The sequence below is a fragment of the Thermothielavioides terrestris genome, chromosome 3 (genome assembly GCF_000226115.1).
Source record: "Thermothielavioides terrestris NRRL 8126 chromosome 3, complete sequence".
NCBI lineage: Eukaryota > Fungi > Ascomycota > Sordariomycetes > Sordariales > Chaetomiaceae > Thermothielavioides > Thermothielavioides terrestris.
Genome location: NC_016459.1, coordinates 1378320 through 1399824, shown reverse-complemented (window position 1 = coordinate 1399824; position 21505 = coordinate 1378320). Strand labels below are relative to the sequence as shown.

Below are 21505 nucleotides of genomic sequence, written 5' to 3'. Positions count from 1 at the left end.
GGTTATCCTTGTTTTCTTTTTTTTCGATTTGGTTGAGGTATTATAAAGTTGTTGTTGTTACGAGTCTTTACGATTTTGCATTGTTGATGTTCGAAGTCGTAGGGGCCCCGCTCACCCTTGGCGATTTGTAATTACTTATATACGGCAGTCTCCGAAATTAGTCTTAGCGGGACCTCTTTAACGACGACCCCAGTATAGGCTCAAATTGCGATGGGCGCTCTGATTGGCCACAGGCAGTGTAGTGGGGCAGTGGTGCAGGCTAAGCCGGTTTGAGGCCCGCGCAGCGGGCCAATACAGCCCAATACTGGTCTGAGGTCTGAGATAAGGCTTAGGTTGGGGTAGACGTTAAAGAGGTCCCGCCAAGACTAATTTCGGCCAATTGTCGGCAATGTTTTTACAGCGTCAATACCCCGCCAAGACCGCCAAGGGGTTTGCACTATCGCCAAGGGTTAGTTCGCCGGGGGTGCGGGGGGCGGCGCCAGCCCCCTGCTGGTTAGGGTTCGGGTTAACGGTTAGGATTCGGGTTAAGGTTAGGGTGCGGGTTAACCTTGTTTTCTTTTTTTTTCGATTTGGTTGAGGTTTCGCGAAGTTGTTGCGACGAGTCTTTACAATTCTTCGTTGTTGATGTTGCTCTAAGTCGTCGCGGCCCCGCTTACCCCGTGGCGGTTGTAAATACTTGTAAGCGGCAGTCTCCGAAATTAGTCTTGGCGGGACCTCTTTAACGACGACCTAGGTTGGTTACAACAATGCTTCACGGGGAGGCGGCGGCACATGTAGGTAGCTGTGACACAAAGATACGTCGGTGCGCCACTGCCCAGACCGGGACAAGCGGTCCGTTAGGTAACCGTTATGTAGCGGACCGGGGGCGATCAAGTACCTGTACTTCAGGGATATGCTGGCAGAACCAACTGAGCTGAGTAACACGATTGGGGCCGGAATCAGGGGTCCGGGATTCTGCGCTGCTCTTCTCCTAACTGGATGGAAGTACGTCCGTAACTTCCATTCACATGCTGGGTGCTGTCTATTGCAGCTTGCTCCTTACTGCCTGTGGTAGTACACAAGTGTAGAAAAAAGTCTTTGGGTGTTCTAGGCTTGTTCTATTCTGAGCCTTTGCTGAAGCGGGAAATGGCTTGCCAGACGCCCTCCGGGGTCGGCTGCTTGGCGCAGGCGTCTGGTTCGTACCCAAACTTTTGCATCAGATGATCGCGTGTTGTCGGTCCAATCGTCGCAATCAAGGTGTCTCGATCTGGCTGCTTTGGCTTGGCCCTGCCGGTGCTTTCGTCAAGCAGACCCAGGGCGCTCAGCATGCTGCCGCACCCGCTAGGAGAGAACACGACCACCCATCTCAATGGCCGGTCTGCCGTCTCCCGAAGACGCTGAGTGAAGTCCTCCTTGAACGACTCCAGTTCCCCGGTGCCGTAGACGACCACCTCGTCCAGGCGCCACCCCGCCTCTGTCAGCACCCGGGGAATGACATCGCGCCGTTTGTCGCCCACAAGGAAGAGCAGAGGAGGCATGGGCTCTCGGCCTTTGTACCATTCTCCGTAGTGCTCCAAAATGAAGGGCGCCAGTTTGTCGCCAGACCCGGTGTGCTCACCAAAGACTTGTAGAGGGGGCACTTGGGGAACCGCCTTCAGGGCGCGCGTGGTTGCGGGCCCAACACTGTAGACAGGAACGTCCTGCAGATGCGGCCAACCATCTTCTTCCCCTGCAGAATGTGCTCACCTTAGCTGCGAGGATCCCGGCCTGTCGAGACGAGAGTCTCTCACCTCTCCTTTCCTCGACGAGCTTGGCGAAAGCCTCGACAGCGCGTTGCGAGGTGAATATGAGGCCGCCGTAGGTGCTGTCCACAGCCGAGCTGATCGACCTGTTCTGCAGCGCACTGCGCACCTTGGCTAGCCCTTCCTCGTCAAAGCGGTGCTCGAGCACCGGGACGAAGGACGGCTCGAAGTCGAAACCATCCGCAGGGGTTGAAAAGAGCTCCTCATAGGCATCGCCGGGAACTGACCTGGTCTTGAGCAGGAAGACCGGTATTTTGGAAGCCATGGCCGTCTGAAACTTGCACTGCATGCAGGAAGGATTGGACAGAGCTGACGAGGGGGAGAACATATCCGCAATGGGCAGGTTCTGAGTAAGTGAGCTCTCCACAGCTCTTATCGATAAGGGGGGCGCGCGGGCGGTTTAGAGGCAATGATTTCCAAGCATCCGAGAATTACCGGGTTAGTCGAGTGCTCCGGCACCAGACAAGCTCCCTGTCGCCTTTGCTATCGCGAAATGTCTTGCACAGCCTGAACACGGATCTGACGTCGCGGGGCTGATTGCTGGTTCGGATGCCCTTGAGCAGCTCAAATGGCCGAAGACAGCAGGGAATCGCAGTCGGCCAATGCGCCTGCCACTGACGGCGCCGCCCCCAGCGCCGGGACCAGCGCTGAGCCGCCCAAGAAGTTCCCCAAAGGCGTGGTGCTCGGAAAAGACGGCAAGCCGTAAGTTTAAGCCTCAGTCAACCTGTAAAAAACTTCGACTCACTCTCCGTCATCCCAGCTGCCGCTCCTGCACGTCCTTCGCAGCCTGGGCCTCCCAAACCAAGTCTTCGCTCAAAGCTGCATCAGCAACCGCGACACCCCCGAGAGACTGCCCGCCAGATGTGGAAGTGCTCGGCCGCAGCACCTGGACGCTCCTCCACTCGATCGCGGCGACTTACCCGACCGCCCCGACCGCCAAGGAGCAGTCTGACCTGAAAAACTTCATGCGCCTGTTCTCCAAGCTCTACCCTTGCTGGGTCTGCGCCGAGGACTTCCAGGCCTACATGGAGAAGCAAGAAGTGAAGGCCGGGAGCAGAGACGAGTTCGGAAATTGGCTGTGCGAGGCGCACAACGAAGTGAACAGGAAGCTGGGGAAGCCGACTTTTGACTGCAGAAAGTGGGAGGAGAGGTGGAGGACAGGGTGGAAGGATGGGAGCTGTGATTGATCGGCGAAACGGAGGAAGTGAGTTTCGGTGTTTGGACTCCGGTTCCGGGACTGCGCAAACCTTGGGGCGTACGCCGGTTGGATATGGGTATGGGTAGACGGAGTTCGGCGGCGACGTCGTATGTGTTTCGCGGCTGCGGTTCTCTCCCCTTTGGATCGCTTCTTCATGTATGCATAGCATCGGCGGCTCAATATCATCTCTTCTCAGCAGTTCAGGCATACAGGCCTTGGAATAGACACGCAATCCAGACCGAAATCGATATCAGGTGATACAGCCGAACACGGCTCCTGTACTGGCACAGGAGGCCGCATCGTCAGACCAAGTCGTGTTTCGACCGGGGAGGTCTTGGCGGAGGTAGCGCCCGCGTCCGGTTCTGGGCCTGGCCCCCGCTGTGCTGGCGGCTTCCCTACCGGCCCGGGAGTGGAGTGCCGAACGGACCTGGATGACATCACACACGCGTAAACGAGAAGCATCGAACCACGATTTTCGGACCTGGGCTCTCGCTCAGCGGCGGCAACCAGACCTGACGTCTGCAGAATGGTGACACCACGGCGTTGTCATTCGCTGCCTCATCCAACCGCGGAGCATACTGGGTGGCCTGACTGTGACTTGCGACCTGGGTCAGAATGGATAACAACACTCCCCCCGCCGAACCAAGCATCCCACTGCACTTCTTGCAGTATAATAGCGTGCTGCATCACGTCCCCTTGAGCAATGCTGAGAGCGATGCTGAGCTCCGTTTAGCATTTGCTGTCTCGTGAAGCCACCTTTGAAAGCTTGAGAACTTCACAGCCACTCTTCCATCCACCCAATTCCTGTCAGTGTGTGAGATATCCATCTGCTGAGAATCTCCTCGCCCATGGCTCGCAATCCAGACACTCCCGAGATGGGGCTCGACATCAGAGAACGGGGCCTCAAGAAACCCGTCGCTGTGGCCGAGTACTTGTTCAGAAGATTGCATGAGATTGGCATCCGCTCCGTCCATGGCCTTCCGGGAGACTTCAATCTGGTGGCCCTGGATTACATTCCTAAGGCCGGCCTGCGATGGGTCGGCAGCGTCAACGAGCTGAATGCGGGTATGGTTCCCGGCCCCAACGGCCAGTTCTGAAGAGCAGGAACACTTACCAGAAATCGGAACAGCCTACGCCGCTGACGGCTATGCCCGCATAAAGGGCATCTCGGCCCTCGTCACCACCTTTGGAGTGGGAGAGCTGTCGGCCATCAACGGTGTGGCCGGCGCCTTCTCCGAGCACGTTCCCGTCGTGCATATCGTCGGCTGTCCATCGACCATCTCGCAGCGCAACGGCATGCTGCTGCACCACACGCTCGGCAACGGCGACTTCAACGTCTTCGCCAACATGGGCTCGCAGATCGCCTGCGATACCGCCCGGCTGAACAAGCCAGCCGAGATCGCCGACCAGATCGACCACGCCCTGCGCGAGTGCTGGATCCGCAGCAGGCCCGTGTACATCATGCTGCCGACCGACATGGTCGAGAAGAAGATCGAGGGCGCACGCCTCGACACTCCCATCGACCTGACGGAGCCCGAGAACGAGGCCGAGCGCGAGGACTACGTCGTGGACGTCGTCTTGAAGTATCTCCACGCCGCCAAGTGCCCCATCATCCTGGTGGACGCCTGCGCCGTCCGCCACCGGGTGCTCAAGGAGGTGCACGACCTGGTGGAGAAGACGCAGCTCCCGGTGTTTGTGACGCCCATGGGCAAGGGCGCCATCAACGAGAGCCATCCGTCGTACGGCGGAGTGTATGCCGGGACCGGATCGCACCCGGACGTTGCCGAACGGGTCGAGTCGGCCGACCTGGTCCTGTCGATCGGCGCGCTGAAGAGCGACTTCAACACCACCGGCTTCTCGTACCGGACCTCGCAGCTCAACACGATCGATTTCCACTCGACCTATTGCCAGGTGCGATACTCCGAGTACCCCGGCGTCGCCATGCGCGGGGTGCTCCGCAAAGTGGTCGAGCGCGTCGACCTGAGCAAGCTGTCGCAGCCCTCGTCGCCACAAGTCGTCAACAAGGTGGCCGAGAACTGGGACGACTCCGAGACCATCACGCAGGCCTTCTTCTGGCCCCGCATCGGGGAGTATCTGAAGGAGAACGACATCGTGGTCACCGAGACGGGCACCGCCAACTTTGGCATCTGGGAGACCAAGTTCCCGCCCGGCGTGACGGGTGTGACGCAGATCCTCTGGGGCAGCATCGGCTGGTCCGTCGGTGCTGCTCAGGGGGCCGCGTTGGCTGCGAGGGACATGGGCGTCGACCGGCGGACCATCCTGTTCGTCGGCGACGGCTCGTTCCAGCTGACCGCGCAGGAGGTGTCGACAATGATCCGGCATAACTTGAAGGTTACTATGTAAGTCCGACCTTGCAATGGTTTACCGGGAACGGAAGAGCGTGTTAACTGATCGATGCATCCGGCAGCTTCCTCATCTACAACGAAGGTTTCACCATCGAGCGCTTCATCCACGGCATGGAGGCCGAGTACAACAACATCGCGCGGTGGCAGTACACCGAGGTGCCGGCCGTGTTCGGTGCGTCGGACAAGCAGTGTCGCAAGTTTGTCGTCAAGACAAAGGACCAGCTCGAGAAACTGTTGACCGACAAGGAGTTCAACGAGGCCCGGGGGCTGCAGTTTGTCGAGCTGTGGCTGCCCAAGGAGGATGCGCCAAGGGCGCTGAGGATCACGACCGAAGTGGCCGCGAGAACCAATGCAAGGGTCGAGTAACGGGATGGGGCGTCTTGTATCCCGTTGCAAGCTTCACGGAACAAATACATTCGCTGAAGGGCGAGAGACATATTTGTAGCTAGCTGCCTGTCCAGCCTTCATGTATGTGGCAGGAATGGTTCTGAAGACGGTCCAACGCAAATATATGACCACATCTCCCTGGCGGCCGTTGTCCGAAATGCTCTCTCCCTGTTTACTTCCCATCTTGCTGTGGTGGAAAAGGGGTTAGGTAGGTGGAGCCACGTGACTTTGGACAGCAGGGTCTGATGTATCAATTGCGGCTTTCAAGGAGCGCAGCAAAAACATCCCCCCAAACCATCACAATAACAACAAGCTTACGGTTTTGTCGACGTGAGGGGTTTCCCGACCAGTTCTGCTTGTCAAACAGGGAGAAACTTTGAACCGTACTGTAACTTACTGCTCCGTACGGTTATACTTCTGCCGAAAAGTGCCCTCAGAGCCAAAAAGAAAAACCTCACACGATGGCGGAGAACGGGAAGAGAAAAGAAGCGCCAACCGGGGCAGCGACCCAACAGCGATCCAAGAAGAAAAAGGCATGTCTAACCGAATTTCTGACCCCCCCTAATGCAGAGTCCTTGATGTGGCGCCCTGCGAGAGGGCCGGTGCCGGCCATAAGCATCCATCTTACCCACGTTTTGCCCCATCTCTGTCTCGCTCGTCCTGTGGCTCTCATACTATTATCTACTTCCTGCATGCGTATGTATGCATGTATGTGTTATGTGTATGTGCACGTGTTCTGACCAGCCGCGGCCATTCTTGCAGACCGGAAACGCAGGCAAATGGAAGACCCCCCACCAGCTGGCCAAGGCCGCGCTGCACCCGGACGCCGCCGCGGCCGGCGTCCAGCCGGGCGACTCGGGCATCTGGGTCACCTGCGCGCGGCACCAGGAGGCCAAAGCCGCGAGGGAGGTCGGCGTGCTCTTTGATGAGGTTCGTTTTGCTCTGCCGCTGCCGCTGGCTCTGTTGTCGCCTCACGCCTTCGCTACGAATGGTGTTTTGTTTTCCTGCCACAGCAGTCGTTGTCTCCTTCCTACCCCCTCCCACTGAAGTTGTGCTTACCATCGGGGTTGTGTTGTACAGTATGCTGAGAAGATGTACGGCATCAAATCCGGCCGTGACGCCCCAGCCGGCGAGTCCGGGGAGCGCGGCGGGGAAGAGGTAGATGAGAAGGAGGAGGAGGAGAATGAGGATATCGAAGCGGCGATTCGGAAGGAAGTGGCCGCCCTGACGTCGAAGCCGTCAGATGCCGCGGCGGGCAACGTGATGAGGCCCGTCAAGATGAACGTCGACTGCCTCCTGTTTGTCAAGACGCCGCCGGCCGTCGACCCCGTGGCGTTTGTGCGGCGCATCTGTGAGGATGCGAGGGCGTGCAATGAGCTGCCCGGCTTGATGAGGTGTCGGTACGTGAACCGGTTGACGCCGGTCACGGCCATGGGGCGGGCGACGGAGCAGGGACTTGTGGAGGTTGCAAGGAAGGTGTTGGCGTCGACGTTTGATCTGAGTGGGAAACGCGGGAAGTCATCAGCGGCTACTGGTGACGATGGGAAGGGCGCTGCCGGTGGAGCCGCCAACGCGGAGACGGGAGGCGAGAGAACGAGCAACGATGAGCTCGCGGTCCCCGACGCCGAGGGGAAGATACCGTTCACGGTGAGTCTTCTTTCGCCCTTGCTCCCTTCGCCATTCACCTACTGCTCCTGACGATGGACACGGCAACAGTTTGCTATCCGGCCAACCATCCGCAACCACAGCAACCTAAAACGAGACGTCGTGATCAATACGATTGCGGGCCTCATCAACGACGATCGTCATAGAGTCAACCTGAGCTCGCCCGACAAGGTCATCTTGGTTGACATATACCAGGTAAGCAAGCGAAGCAACATCAGAAAGCCGAACTCCGAACATGCCGCAAAACCCCCGGGCCCCTTCCAACGCCGCAGCTGACCCGATCCTGCTTGCCTGTGTTTGTAGACTGTATGTGGTATGAGCGTGGTTGACGGCGACTGGGAGGCGCTTAAGCGGTTCAATCTCACGGAACTTTACAGCCAAGCACGGAATGCCCAGAGCGGCGAGGGTTCCAAGAGTGATGATTAAAGGGCAGACTCTGTGGGCAAGATGGAGAATAAAAATTCCGAATTATACCCTCTTGAGACCGTCTCTGGCCTCTCGGTTGGAGCAGAGGTACTGTGTTTTCCGTCGTTACGCCCGAACGGTGGCTGCAAAGAACCGGTCCGCGCTAAGCCTTATTCCAGATAATTTTGACGAGCCCCATAATACACGTTATATCCGGGCACTTCACTGGTTCGCCTGTGACGGCCGAAATCGCCGTTCAGGAACCCCCTGGTCAGAAATGTTCCAGCGACGCGGGACGGACCCCGACGAGGAGGTTGTCGCCATGGCCATGCTCGGCTTCTTCTTCTCAACGTTCCTTCTTGTGTGCACAGTACGGTGGAGTGTACGGAATAAGTGATAATAGCGACCGACTTGGAAATTGTTCGGGTGCAGTTTCCGGGCTGGGGTTCGGGTTCGGGTTCGACGGTGATAAATTGGGGAGCAAGACCGCTCAGACAGGATGTTCAACAAGGGAACATAGTGTAGTGGTCTGGTCTGCACACGCCATGCCCATCTTCAAAGCGTGAAAGACCGCGTTCTTACAGGTTCGTGTAACTGCACGTGTCGGTATGTGTGCATGGCAACGCTCCATGTGTAGTGTAAGTCAGGTAAGGTTGTTACACAGTAAGAAGGCAGCCACAGCATCAATCAAAACTGCCCCACAGGAGCCTCATCCTCGCTAAGCCCGGCCAATCACCGAACAGCCGGCTCGCTTGCCGATGCGCCTCGCTTTCTGCTTGGGTTCGAGAAACCCAACGGCTTGGGGCTGGCCAGAGTGGGAGACGACTCCGCGGCGGGATGGCGGGATGGAGAGACTGCGACACTACACTACACGACAGTGGACGCGGCCTCGCTCGCTTGCCATTGCCCGACATAGCCTTAGCAGGTCCGCGCACCCCGTCAGGTCCAGCAATTAGCCGTGCTGATCGGCTCGACCTGCTAGCACCACCTTCCTGATTCGCATTGAGAACTCGTCCGCTCCATATCCAAGAACCCAGGCACCTTGCGACTGCTTGCGGCACCGAGCGCCAGCGCCAGATCCTTGATCCTTGAGGGGGAGGCGCAGATATTCCCGAGACCGCCGAGACGCGGCAGACCCTGAACCTGAACCGCGTTTCTGGTTGCCAAGTGCACACAGCACATGCTAGTGGAGTGCCAAGGGGAACATTACACTATGCGGAACATGAGCTTTCTTATCGAGGACAGCACCGGGCGTCCTCTGCTCACGGCAGAGGACAAGCGGTCCGTCCAGACCGGCGTATTCCCGTGCCGGGGTCGTCCACAAATACCCAGCTCACCCAACTACCTAATCTCCTTCATTCCATGCCGTGTGGCTGTCCGTAGCGCATGGTTCCCTGACCGTTGAAGGGGAAAGGCGCGCTGCCTGCTCGCTACAGCTTGGCCCTAATTCGTCTGCTGAGCTCTCTCTCTATCCCACGAAATGTATCCTTGGCTTTCGTGGTGTTCCTCCCTGTAAATTTAGTCCTGGCCGGTCTGGTCAAGAGGAAAAGAAAGCTGAAGAGCTGAACTCGCCGGTCAAACTGCTGCTTGCCCCCATCTGCCTTGTTCTGCCACTCCTTCCAGCCGTTGTATGGCCGCTCTCCTGGACTCACGGGCAGAGCATGTGCGCTCGTCGACACGGCCAGCTCCGCTTACTGTCACGCCCCGAGGACTCTGAAGCATCCCAGCATAAGCTTTAAGTTTGGGTTCCACTGTGACCTGGGCGACCAGCAGCGCGTCTTAGCCCGTGTGGCCTTGGCTTGCAGACGCTGCTTACCATAGAGTGGCCGACTGAGTCAATACATGTTTCCATATAGGTATGGTACCTTACGCGAACGCCGGCATGCTGCGTCCCAAGGGCGACTGTTTGGCCCATGGCCACTCTTCTGGCCCCTTGACGAGAACCCCCCTTGACTTACAGACCACCAGCCCTCAGTACCGGTGTCAGATCGGTTGAACCTCGCCCATGCAGTCTCCTCTCTTCGGGCGGCAGCTCGGGGGCCACACAAACCTGCCCAACCTGTTCTTGCCCCTGAATCTCGATCGGTCTCCTGATCACAACCAGTCCAGCATACCAACACTTGAGACGGAGAGCCATAGTCTCCGGCAATGTGCCAAACGCCCACTGTTGAGACCGTCAAAGGGATGCTCGGCCCAGCCGTTCCCGCAGACGTTACTATCAAGAAGATCCAGAGTGTTCCGTCGCTGCAACCCAAGAGCATCTACCAAGCCGCCCTATCCGATGGCAGGAGTATACAGCTCGTTCTTCCTCCTCCCCCACAATGGCGACCCCTGAGATCCGAGCAAGGACTGATAGAGTCCGAAGCGGCTGCGGTGGCGTGGATCAAGGAGACTATCACCCGGCAGAGCACCACCGAACGCCAGGACGAACGGCCTCCGTCCTCAAACTCCGATCGCATCACCAGACCGCCGGAGGTGCTCGCCCTCCTACCAACACTCCTCCACCACGGCCAGCCAACCGACGGGTCCAAAACACCGTTTGCCGCCTACCTCGCCGTCCAGGGCACCCCCTTATCCCTCCTGGGCCGCCCACCAACACCCTCCTCGCAGCGCGCCATCGACCGCCAACTCGGCGCCCTGTTCCGCAGCCTGGCCCACCTGACCTCTCCCACGGGCCGCTTCGGCCCGCTGGCCGCCGTGCTCGGCACTGCCACCACAACCGGCCGGCCGCCCGAAGAAACAACAGCCGGAGCCGCGCCGGCGAAAACATCCCCGAAGCTGATGCTGCAGGGCGGACTGTCGGCGACCGGCGGCGCGGGCACCTGGTCGGTCGCGTTCCACTCCATGCTGGAAAGCGCCCTGCGCGACGGCGAGGACATGGCCGTCGTGATGGCCTACTCGACCATCCGCCGGCAGTTCCGGCGGGTGGGGTATCTGCTGGAGGAGGTGACGGTCGGCCGGTTGGTTGTTGTGGAGGGGGGCGAGAGGGCGAACATACTCGTGTCGGAAGAGCGCGCGGGCGGGGACGCTGCTGAGGAGCAGGAGCCTCAGGGGGACTCGGAAAGACAGGAGGGCAGGGCTGGGAAAGGAGGCGCAAAGGATGAAAGAGAGGACGGAAAGTCGGGGAAGGATCCTCACATTAAAGACGGCAGGGAGAGCGAAGAACCCCAGAAGGAGGCGGACACACAACCACGACTAAGGCTATGCGGCCTCCGCGACTGGAGCAGCTGTGTCTTCGGCGACCCGCTGCTGGCGACCGTCTTCAGCGGCGCGCAACAACAACACGAGCCGGGCCGACCGTCGGCCGCCTTTCTCGAGGGCTTCAACAACGGCGGAAAAACAACAACAACAGCAGCAGCAGCAGCAGCCGACGACAACGACCACGCGCCGCCGCCGCTGCCCACGCGCGACCGCCCCCCCTTCTTCTTCCCCCTGGACAAGTCGGTCGTCGAAGACAACAACGGCACGGCCTGGGTGCGGCTGCTCCTGTACCAGGCGTACCACGCGGTCGTGCGCATCGTCAGCGAGTTCTACCGGCCGCGCCAGGACAGCAGCGCGCGGGAGCTCGAGGCGCGGCGCACGCTGAACGAGGTGCTGGCGCGCCTGGCCGAGGTGCCCGACGACGCGGCGAGGCGGAAGCATCCGAGGCCGAGCGGCGGCGAGATGTCGCCCGCTAAGAGGGTGAAGGCGGCTGATGGTTGAGCGGATGTGAGCATTGGATCTCGAGGGTTTGTTTGCACGAGCGGCAGGGACATCATGATAGCACCGTCCTTGTCTTGTATGTGATGGATATGCGCGGGGCGGAAGAACTGTGGTGAACTTCATAAGGCTCATTATTATCTTTAGTATAGACGGCTCGTTATGCATCTATTTCTGATCATCGTCCGAGTCCTCCTCGTCCCGAGGTAACCTCACGCCCATCAAGCCAAGCAAATTACCGGCCGGCCCAGCCATGCCTGCCTGGCTTTTGAAGCTCTCCAGCAGGTTTTTGGCGAGATTGTAGTCGATATCCACCTCTTCGTCACTGCCCTCGCCGTCCTCTTCTTCTTCTTGGGGCTCGACTTGTTCTGCTTTTGATGTCGTCTCTCCCTTCTTCTTGATCGACTTCGCCGCAGTCTTGGGCTTCGGATCAAGGTCCAGCGCGCCATGTCCCCTCAGCTCCGACTCCATCTGCTCCGCGAGCTTGCGGATCTCTTCCTCCTCCTCTTCATCTGATTCGGCTGCGCTCTCATCGACTGCCTTTTGCTTTGCCTTCCCCTGCCCGCTGGCCTCGTCCGCCGGAAGACCCATCATCTCCCTCATCATCCTGGCAAACTGTTCCTCGTCAAAACTCACCTCCTTGTCTTCATCCTCATCACTCCCCTCCTCCGATTCTTCCTCGGTGCTATCATTATCCCGATCCATCTCGTCAATCTCGGCCCCCTCAATCCCCGCCGTCTCGTCGTTTAAGAATGCCTCAAACCTCGAAACAATCTTTCGTAAGTCCGCCTGCGCCGCTGCGTCCCCAAACCCAGCCCCGTCGCCGGGCTGACCCCTTCTACCCGCCGCCGCGCCATCCAACTCCCTCTCGAAATCCCGATAGTCAATATCCATCCACGAGTCGTCGTCCTCCCGCTCGACCCCCTCCCAGCCTTGAATCTCCTCGTCACTCGGCAGCGCCCTGTCCCCACCATCCTCCGCCAGATCCTCCAGCAACAGCCCCACCTCGCGCACCACCCGGCTGGCACTGTCGTGCGCCGTCCGCGCGAGCATCTCGAACCCCGTCGTGAGCTTCATGCCCAGCTCCAGCCGGGCGAGGCGCCGCTGCAGATTCTCGCTCGACCCTTCGGCGTTGGTGCCCGGGGTGGCGGTACCAGCAGCAGCGGCAGTAGTAGTAGTATGATCTGCCTCCAGCCCACCGCCCTCGACCACCGAGCGCAGCGCGCCCCGCCACGCCGGCGGCGGCGGGAAGTGCTGCGACTTGAGCTGCGCGTAGAGCACGCGGGTGAAGCGCACGCTGACGGTGACGAGGTCGATCGGCGGGAAGATGAGGTCTGCTGCTGTGGCGGAGCTGGAAGGCGAGGAGGCCGAGGCGGAGCCCGGGGCGGGGGCGGCAGAGGCGGAGAGGATCGGCTTGAGCGAGCGCGGGTCGCGCAGGTAGAAGGCTTCGGTGGCCGGCGCGACGGATTTGGGCCGCGCGTGGAGGATGTAGGCGAGCTTTCTGGGGATGGTGACGAGCGCGTGGTGGAGCCAGGCGGTGATCTGGCCGGGGTACTTCTCGAGGCGGTAGAAGGCTTCGGCTTCGATGAGAGGGGAGTGGATGAGCGAGGAGGGGGCGGTCCTGATGGTTTGGATGGCTTCGGCGAGGGAGAGAGGCGCGGAGTCGGCTGCCGGGTGCGACGGGTCTGGGTTGCTCAGGGGGATGATGAGCAGCCGGCCGTCGTGGATCCAGACCCGGTTGGCGTCGTTCTCCGGAGTCAGCCACTTGGGCGTGACCTTGGCGGCTTCGATGAGCAGGAACTCGCCGTCACTGTCGGAGACGCGGATCCAGAGGTGGGGGAACGACTTGCTCAACTCGCGCAGGAGATAGACTATGAGCCACTCGTCCTCGACGCTGTCTCCATAGTGGGTGGTACCATAAAGATATGGGAGTCCCAGGCCTGTGTGAAACGGTTAGCCTGCTGTCGGCCTTTTCGGGGCGAGGTCGAACAGGAACGAACGTACCCTTTTGGGATCTTGTCTCGAGGCGGAACGGATCGCGCTGCCAGATGTAGTCCCTCGCCAGCTGGTCCAATTTTTGATCCGCAGCTTTTCGGACTGTCTCCAGGCTGGGGAGGTCCGAGGCGGACTTGTCCCCGACGACGAAGAGCATGTACTCGAGGCAGTCCTCGGGCAGCCTCATGCGGAACCCGTCAAAGCCCTCCTCCCCCGGCCGAGGTTCGGCTGCCGTATCCATGTTACTGCCCTGTCTTACTGCCGAGTTGAGCCCCAACCACTGTAGCTGCAGCGGCTTGCCTTGATGCTTGTCCGACACTGCAGCACTTCTTTGTGGCGACTTATAACGCCACAGCGCATACACGGTCGCGTGGGAACGCTCCGTATCCAGGGTCTCCTATTTCAATAAAGAATGTGCTCTCGTTCGCTTTTCTCCGATGCAGCCTAGCGGTGGCAGCGCTGAACGATCTCTGGAGATCCGGCTTTTCGACATACCTAGCCGAACCGTGGCTTTCACTTTACACAGTCCTGATTCAACCAAGTCCCTGGTTTTGAGTGGCTCTACACAGGTAACTAACAGTGCAGGTGATTTGGTCACTGTTTAAGGTAGCGGGGAGTTTGGACCTCGAGTTGTGCAGTCATACCGTAGGTACCTTACCTGGTAGTCTTCGGTAGCGGGGCTGAGCAACGGGCATCACGCTAACCGTTAACGTTATGGTGGGGAGACGCGACCCCCCTGCCACCACTTAGCGCCGTTTACGGAAAGACGCGTGCCATTGTTCTTCCCTCACCGCAAACAACTCCCCCCCGCCTTGCCCGAGGTATGGTTGAAGTGCAGGTGTCTTTGCTCAGCGTCTTGTTTTTGGAACCGCATTCATGACCAGTCTAGCAGCAACCTCCCGGTTCCCCAATGCCCGCGAGAATCATTAACGGCGTCGCGGCCGAGGCCTCGAGGAAACGCGCCCGACGCGCCGCCGCCGAGGATGGCGACGACGACGAGGAGGTTGTTGAAGTGCACCATGCGCGCTCGAATCTGCGGCTTGAACAGGTAAGCAGCGTCCAGGCCCCGACAGTTTGCCACTGCCTTGTTTGTCGCTGTTCTCACGCCAAGGCATATACAGCGGAAACGAGTGCGCCTCTCGGATGTCGATGACGATAAGAGCGAACGCCGCGCTCGGCGGGAGTCAACCTCCTCGGGGGATGAGGCCTCGGAGAGCGCAGAGGAGGCAGCCTCGCCGCCTCGCACGCCGCCCAAGTCCCAGTACGAGTTGATGCGCGACAATAACTTCGAGCACCTTCGGCATGAGGCTGCCGACGACCAGCGCGCCACCCAGCGGCTCCGGTTCCGACCCAGTCTCCTCGGAGAGAATACCATCGCAGAGAACGGCATCATCGAGAGCGTTACTTGCGTCAACTTCATGTGCCATGAACGCCTCCACTGCGAACTCGGCCCTCTGCTCAATTTCATCGTCGGGGAGAACGGCAGCGGCAAGAGCGCCGTCCTGACAGCGATCACGCTGTGTCTCGGCGGCAAGGCCAGCTCGACCAACCGTGGAGGCAGCCTGAAGAGCTTTGTCAAGGAAGGCTGTGACCGCGCCGTGCTCGCCGTCAAGATCAAGAACCGGGGCCAGGACGCTTTCAAGCCCGAGATCTATGGCGAGTCCGTCATCGTCGAGCGCCACTTCTCCAAGACCGGCAGCAGCGGGTTCAAGGTCAAAACCGCTCTGGGTCAGGTGTACTCGGTTAAGAAGCAAGAGGTCGACGAGCTCGTCGAGTACTACGCACTCCAGGTCGACAACCCCCTCAATATCCTTTCCCAGGACAACGCTCGTCAATTCCTGAACTCGTCCACCAAAGCCCAAAAATACAAGTTCTTCATCGAGGGCGTCCAGCTGCAGCAGCTCGATAACGATTACCGGCTGATCTCGGAAAACCTGGAGCTGATGGTGGCCAAGGTTCCCGACCAGGAAGAACGTGTCAAGCATGCCAAGGCTGAATTCGACAAGGCCAAACGTCTCAGAGAGGAGCTCGAGGGCAATCAGCAAATCCGCCTGAAGCTCCGGACGCTGCGCAATCAGATGGCCTGGGCCCAGGTGGCCCAAGAAGAAGAAGAACTCCGCAGGCGAGACGACGACCTCGCCCAAGCTGTCATCCGGGTCACCGAAGCCGCCCAAGAAGTGGAAGCAAAGAACCAGGCTCTCGAGCTTGCCAATGAGAAGGTCGAGCGTGCCGCCGAGACCCTGCAACACGTCCAGGACGAGCGATATGAAATTGTGCGCCGCGTGCAAGATGCCGAAGAGGTTTTCAAGAAGCTGAAGAAGGAGATTGAACAGCTTCACGTCGACGAGCGCGATGCCCACGCAACTTTGAAGTTTAAAACGCAGCAGGTTAAGGCGACGGAGCAGAAGATCGCCGAGGAGCAGCAACGGCTTGAGGCTGCCAATGGTGAAGAGCACACCGTCAAATTGCGGCAGCTTGACGAGGCCAACGAGACGGTGACGCGGATTCAGAAAGAGATCCAGGAGAATAAGGACAGTGAGCCAGGACTCATTCAAAAGGCGGACGACGCCAAGAAGGCGTTGGAGACGATCGGCGACGAGCTCCTGCGAAAGCGGGGCGAGATCAACAGCGTCGAGGCAAGAATCAACAGCCTACAAGAGCATCGCGGCTCGGTCTTCGATGCGTACGAAGCCAAGGTCCCCGACCTCCTCAGGATGATCGAGAACGAGCATCGCTTCAAGGACAAACCCATCGGGCCCCTGGGAACTCATGTCCAGCTGCTCAAGCCCGAGTGGTCGTCCATCCTGGAGAAGACATTCGGTATCAACTTGAATGCCTTCATCGTCACCAGCAAAAGCGACGAGACGCTACTCCGCGGAATGATGAACCGGCTGAATATCCGCACCTGCCCCGTCTTCATATGTAGCCCGCACCCGCTTGATCTCTCCAGCAAGGAGCCCGACCCTGAGTACGACACGATTCTCCGGGTGCTAAAGATCGACAACCAGATGGTTCGCGACCAGCTCGTCATTAACCACATGATCGAACAAGTGATCCTGATCCCCGAGCGCGCCAGAGCTGAGCAGGTCATGTTCGACGGCGCCCCCCCACGGAACGTCAAGGCCTGCCTCTGCTTTCATGACCGGAAGCGTGGCGAAGGCCTTCGGCTAGCCGTGAACAACAACGGCAACATTTCGACCAGCCCGATCCAGCCGAACCCACACCTGAGAACCAGGATGAAGACGGACTCCGATACGCAGATTGCGCTCTTGAAGGAGTCCCTGCAGCAGATCATGGATGAGGCTCGGTCGGTTGATGCTGAGAAACGCCGTCTTCATCAAGAATCCCAACGCTGCCAAGCGGCACTCACCCAGCTCAAGACGAAGCGAAATGAACTTGAGCTCGCCTTTCGGGCTGCGCGTGGGAAGGCTGACAACATCCAGGCAGAACTGGACGAGTCTGTCGGTGATGACGGGCGCTTACAAGGGTTGAAAGTACAGCTGGCCGAATATCAAGCGCAACTCAACCATCATGGTATTCAATACGGTATGCTCAGTGCGGCGAAGCAAGACAAGAACAAAGAAGTGGAAGAAGCGCAGAGGAGGCTCAAAGAACAAAGACTGAATGCGAACGACTATGAGGAACGTCTCAAAAAGGCCGAGGCGGAACTCAAGCGAGCTAATGACTTGCGCACCATCTCTCTAATCGAGAAGAACGAGATCATCTCGAGGGCGGCCGAGTACGCCGAGCTGAAGAGCAAGGCGGAGGCAAGACGGGCGAGGCAGCAAGCAAACGTCGAGGCCTTTGTCACGCAAGCCAAAGCCGTGAGCGAGGAGCGCTTCTACATCCCCGAAGGCGAGACGTACGACAGCATCCAGAAGCAGTACAACACGCTCCGCGAGCGGCTCAAAAAAGCCGAGGACAGAAGAGGGATGACCGACCAGCAGGTGCACGATTACTTCGCCGAGACGAAGAAGGTGTACAACAAAGTGGTCGCTGATCTCCAGTCCATCACGGTTGTGAACGCCCGCCTCAGAGAGACCCTCACCGTGCGTCTCGAGAAGTGGAGGAAGTTCCAGCGGTACATCTCGTCGCAGTCGCGCGCGAACTTCATCTACCTGCTCAGCGAGCGCGGCTTCCGCGGCAAGCTGCTGCTCGATCATGAGCGGAAGGCCCTGGACCTGCAAGTCGAGCCGGACCGGACCGAGAGGAGGGCGACCGGACGCAGCACCAAGACGCTGTCTGGCGGCGAGAAGTCGTTTGCGTCCATCTGTCTCCTGCTCGCCATCTGGGAGGCCATGGGCTCGCCCCTGCGCTGTCTGGATGAGTTTGATGTCTTCATGGACAATGTTAACCGCGCCATCAGCACGAACATGCTGGTACGTTGCCTTCCCCTGGTAGCTTGGGGGGAGGAAAGAAATCGAGTTGCTAACAGGGTATGTGTGCAAGATCACCGCTGCGCGTCGTTCGGTCAATCGTCAGTATATCTTCATCACACCAAATGCCATCGAGGGCCGCAACACTCTGGACAAGGATGTCAAGATTATCCGGTACGTTGCCCAGTTCTGGGTCTTTACGCAGCGCCGTGCTTGTGCTGACCATTTTTGCTAGCCTGACTGATCCCCGCCAGCGGAGACTGGCTGACCACTGATGTCCTTGCACCGAATCATGCGATGTCTGCATGATGTGAATTGCTTGATGGTTCGGGTGGTTGTACTGTGATCTGTACGGTAGCTGTAACGGTAAAGGGGGGATCTGGTTGTTGTGGGCGTTGGGGAAGGAGGAGAGAGGGCGGCTAGACTTGTGTTGTCTGACACTGACCCAGCTGGGGCATAGAGATGTGGATCGGCGTCGTGGGATTCTGTCTTGCAGTGCTATCATACAAGCTTTAGGCGGCATCGGAACCCTACACGTTTGTAATATGATATAATGTACAGACATTGTTACAGATATCCACGGATACTGTCGCGTCCTCCCCCAGTTGAATCGGGTCGTCTCGCTATATCCGTACCCCCTTACTCCGCAGCACGTTCACGGCCGCACCAGCGTTGAAGATAAGCCACTCCCCTACCGAACGCACCGTCGCGCCGGCCTGGGCGGCCTCGTCGAGCCGACGCCGCAGGAAGGCCCGCGTCTCGCGGAAGCCAGGCGACTGGTCCGTCGTCTGGAACAGCTCGGCCGCGGCGTAGATGGCCGACAGCGACGCCCGCTTGGTGTACCACGACGGGTCGACCGACACGTCGCCGGCAAGATAGAGGATCTCGTCGGCCAAGAGCGCGAGTTCTTTCAGCGAGGCGGGGACGTACGACGGTTGAGCCATGATGGCGAGGGCCTGTGCATCCTCGCGAGCAACGCAGCCAATCAGTCAGTAAACTAGCCATCATCCCACGGCATATATACCGGGCATTGATTAAGAGAAGCAAAGAAACGGAGCCGGAGACAGAGACGGGAAAAAAAAAAGGGGGGGAACCAACCTCCTGCCAATGCCCAACAATAGCTTCATTCGCCTGCAACCTCGCCCACGCCAGCGCCTCGACCTTGTCCGCGACCGTCGTCAACGGGGCCTGGCCCTTTCCAAGTGCCTCACCCCCGTCACCCCCGTCACGACCACCACCACCACTACTGCCAAAAATCTCCTCCACCTTCCCCGCCAGCGCCGTCCGCTGCGTGTACAGGTGCCACCGGATCAGCCCGAACACGCCGCCGTCAGGCAGCACCGCGGGGCTGATGTCCAGCAGGCCAGCGTCGCGCGCGCCGAGCGCCAACGCCTCGGCGGTGAAGCCGTGCTGCGGCACGCGCGCGTAGGCCGCGGACAGGAGGGCCTGCTCGGCGGGCGTGAAGGGCCCCGGCGGCGGCGGGTGGTCGTGCGAGTGGTAGGCGCGGCGGCGGGCGGCGGGTTGGGTGAGGAGTGCTGGCTGTGGCGTCGGGGAGTGGGTTTGGGGTAGGGGCTGTGGGCGTCGTCGGGGCTGGAGGGGGCGCTGCTGGGTGGTGGTGGCGGCGGTGGGACGGACGGTCGAGGAGATGGTGAGGGATCGGGCTGTGGTGTTCGCGGAGCTCTGAAGCGGAGGTGCTGCTGTCGGCAGACCGGCGAGCAGGGTCCGCCGGAGCGGTCGGAGGAGGACGCGTCGGGCTGTTGCAGCCCCCGCGGCGGAGGAGTAGAGGGTCGGGGCCGGCATCGTGGATGAGCCAATTACGCCGTCCGGGCACGGCAGGCGCTGGGAGCGGATTGCTTTGCGTTTTCTGACCGATCAATCGCTGCGGTTGCTGTCGTCTGATCGGATCTGCACGCGGGCGGGAATCTGGAACTTCGCGCCAGCCCTACAGGTCAGGATCCTGGCGGTCTTTGCCGTATCGGGAAGCTCGGGCGAGCTAGTGAAACCTTACTCCACTGCCAGCTTCCAACGTGTAACAACGGTACTTAACGTGAAGACCGTATCCGTATTCCGTATTCCGTACGCTGAAACCCGTCCATTGTTGTGGGCCGATCTGCATCTTTCCGCCCTTTCTTGGAACAGTTGCCTCGCGCTCTGAACTGATTGAGATATATCTTACTGAGAGCACGGCTCCATGCTATGGTGCTCATGCGAATGCTCCTGGTAACCCGTCCATTGTGGTACAACTTCGAATAGCTCGAATAGCTCCCGTGTCCAGAGTACCTGCAGCGAGAAAGGACGGTGCGGGCCTTGGCGCTGAGTGACTGACCCTTGGCTTCGAGGTTTTGTGGTCCTCTCTCTGGGGGAAAGGGGAGGGGCCGCAACTGCAACCAATAGCCCCGTCTCTCGAGCGGGAGTGAATGGTGCACTGCGTGCAGCTAGGAATGCGTGTCGGGGGAGCTAATGCAAGGCCACAGACAAACCAAATGTGATAACTCCTGTGGTAGGTGGCTACACAGGAGCTCTGTGGTAGGACGCCCGCATTGCAAAGGGCAACCGAGCGCCTAGCAGCGGACGACCGATGCTCGCTGCGACGCAATGCGCGGGATAAACCTCGATGGCAAGCCCATCCAGCAGCGATTGGGCTATATGAATACAAAGGTCATGATCGCTGGTTGTAATTCCCAATGAAGCCCCTAGGGGCTTCATTGTGCCCGTCCCGGAGGACTGCGCACTCTTGCAAAGCGTGAACCTTGTGGCTGCATCGCTCTGTGGAATCCCTTCAGCTGCCTTCTCGCCAGTTCGGCTCCACACGGAGCACGACCCCGGGCCGCTCCACTTTCTCCTCCGTTGCCGAACGAAGTGAAGTTCGAGGCCCCCCCACCTGCGCAGTGAGACTTCGGGCTTATCACCCATCCGGTGGCTCTGCATGTTCCGTTTGCTGGATTAGCCGATTCCACCCTGCATTGACCGGTCTGCTCTCTTTTTTTCTGGTTGGTCCAGCACCAATAACGACAGACGACTTGTTGGGGGTTGAACCGCTGCATTTGCTGCCCTCGCTGCGAGGTTGGCCAGGAAGGTGACGCCAGGCGCCTCGTTACCCCTGTCGACCGCTTTGGCAGGAACTTGGTAGCTCGTCCTGAATGGCCAATTGTCCCGATGTGACTCGACGTCTACCCGCCCAATGCAGAAAATTCTTCACCACCAGACTGTGGATTGGAGGAGGAGCGTCTGGGCCGTTTGAATTGGGCCGTGTCTGCTCGGTCTGCTGCGCCGAGCTGCTGTGTCACCGTCCTCCGGGGCTCATGGACGTAGGGCATGCCGAAGCCCGCCACTGCCAGTTTGATTGCCTTCCCAGTTCATTCGTTTCCTCCAAACGCTCGCCAAGACCGGCGTGTGAGCCTCGGGTGGGCAAACCCGCTCGATCTGGGCCGTGTCTCCTTGCTGGATAATGGATTAAGAACTAGTGTAAGGGACTTATTAGGTATTGAAATCGAGATGCGGTGCAGGTTGGCTGGCTGGACGGAGCATAACCGAGGAGTTGAACATGACTCGACAGATGCAGCGCACTCGCCACTGCGGGCTTTGCCGAAGGCCGTCTCAGGATGCTCTGGCTCTGTGTGTAATGCAGGATTC

General features: G+C 59.4%; 8 protein-coding genes across 8 annotated transcripts; 5 read left to right on the top strand and 3 right to left on the bottom strand.

Moving 5' to 3' along the window:
• Positions 1-1075: 1075 nt before the first annotated feature.
• THITE_2116724 (uncharacterized protein) lies at positions 1076-2330 on the bottom strand. Its single transcript, XM_003654031.1, has 2 exons — positions 1770-2330; positions 1076-1708 (listed from the first exon to the last, which is right to left on the bottom strand). Exons 1-2 carry the CDS (start codon positions 2044-2046, stop codon positions 1098-1100), a joined length of 888 nt encoding a protein of 295 aa, XP_003654079.1. The 5' UTR covers positions 2047-2330; the 3' UTR covers positions 1076-1097.
• A 19-nt stretch (positions 2331-2349) lies between these two features.
• Positions 2350-2968, top strand: THITE_2145027 (uncharacterized protein; the record flags this gene model as incomplete). The annotated part of the gene is made up of 2 exons (XM_003654030.1): positions 2350-2483; positions 2542-2968. 2 exons carry the CDS (start codon positions 2350-2352, stop codon positions 2966-2968), a joined length of 561 nt encoding a protein of 186 aa, XP_003654078.1.
• Positions 2969-3728: 760 nt separating this feature from the next.
• On the top strand, positions 3729-5728 carry THITE_2116720 (uncharacterized protein). The gene is made up of 3 exons (XM_003654029.1): positions 3729-4044; positions 4109-5339; positions 5408-5728. Exons 1-3 carry the CDS (start codon positions 3855-3857, stop codon positions 5709-5711), a joined length of 1725 nt encoding a protein of 574 aa, XP_003654077.1. The 5' UTR covers positions 3729-3854; the 3' UTR covers positions 5712-5728.
• Positions 5729-6798: 1070 nt separating this feature from the next.
• Positions 6799-8367, top strand: THITE_2116714 (uncharacterized protein; the record flags this gene model as incomplete). The annotated part of the gene is made up of 4 exons (XM_003654028.1): positions 6799-7379; positions 7449-7592; positions 7701-7910; positions 7982-8367. Coding segments are annotated over exons 1-3 (818 nt in total), but the record flags the coding sequence as incomplete, so codon positions are not given.
• A 1583-nt stretch (positions 8368-9950) lies between these two features.
• On the top strand, positions 9951-11504 carry THITE_2052174 (uncharacterized protein; the record flags this gene model as incomplete). Its single annotated transcript, XM_003654027.1, has 1 exon — positions 9951-11504. The coding sequence occupies one exon, from the start codon at positions 9951-9953 to the stop codon at positions 11502-11504; it is 1554 nt and encodes a 517-aa protein (XP_003654075.1).
• Positions 11505-11669: 165 nt separating this feature from the next.
• On the bottom strand, positions 11670-13737 carry THITE_2050569 (uncharacterized protein; the record flags this gene model as incomplete). Its single annotated transcript, XM_003654026.1, has 3 exons — positions 11670-12625; positions 12701-13441; positions 13506-13737. 3 exons carry the CDS (start codon positions 13735-13737, stop codon positions 11670-11672), a joined length of 1929 nt encoding a protein of 642 aa, XP_003654074.1.
• A 669-nt stretch (positions 13738-14406) lies between these two features.
• Positions 14407-18447, top strand: THITE_2066875 (uncharacterized protein; the record flags this gene model as incomplete). Its single annotated transcript, XM_003654025.1, has 7 exons — positions 14407-14544; positions 14618-15643; positions 15692-15778; positions 16013-16192; positions 16274-17875; positions 17946-18046; positions 18108-18447. The coding sequence occupies 7 exons, from the start codon at positions 14407-14409 to the stop codon at positions 18145-18147; spliced, it is 3174 nt and encodes a 1057-aa protein (XP_003654073.1). The 3' UTR covers positions 18148-18447.
• A 48-nt stretch (positions 18448-18495) lies between these two features.
• On the bottom strand, positions 18496-19402 carry THITE_16677 (uncharacterized protein; the record flags this gene model as incomplete). Its single annotated transcript, XM_003654024.2, has 2 exons — positions 18496-18828; positions 18971-19402. Coding segments are annotated over 2 exons (765 nt in total), but the record flags the coding sequence as incomplete, so codon positions are not given.
• Between the last annotated feature and the right edge of the window lie 2103 nt (positions 19403-21505).

Excerpts from the sequence above, each read along its gene's own strand:
- THITE_2116720 (XM_003654029.1), top strand. The coding sequence starts at position 3,855 with ATGGGGCTCGACATCAGAGAACGGGGCCTCAAGAAACCCGTCGCTGTG. Across the intron at positions 4,045-4,108 it reads CGTCAACGAGCTGAATGCGG|CCTACGCCGCTGACGGCTAT; the intron begins GTATGGTTCCCG and ends AAATCGGAACAG. Across the intron at positions 5,340-5,407 it reads CATAACTTGAAGGTTACTAT|CTTCCTCATCTACAACGAAG; the intron begins GTAAGTCCGACC and ends TGCATCCGGCAG.
- THITE_2116724 (XM_003654031.1), bottom strand. The coding sequence starts at position 2,046 with ATGGCTTCCAAAATACCGGTCTTCCTGCTCAAGACCAGGTCAGTTCCC. Across the intron at positions 1,709-1,769 it reads GCTCGTCGAGGAAAGGAGAG|GGGAAGAAGATGGTTGGCCG; the intron begins GTGAGAGACTCT and ends CACATTCTGCAG.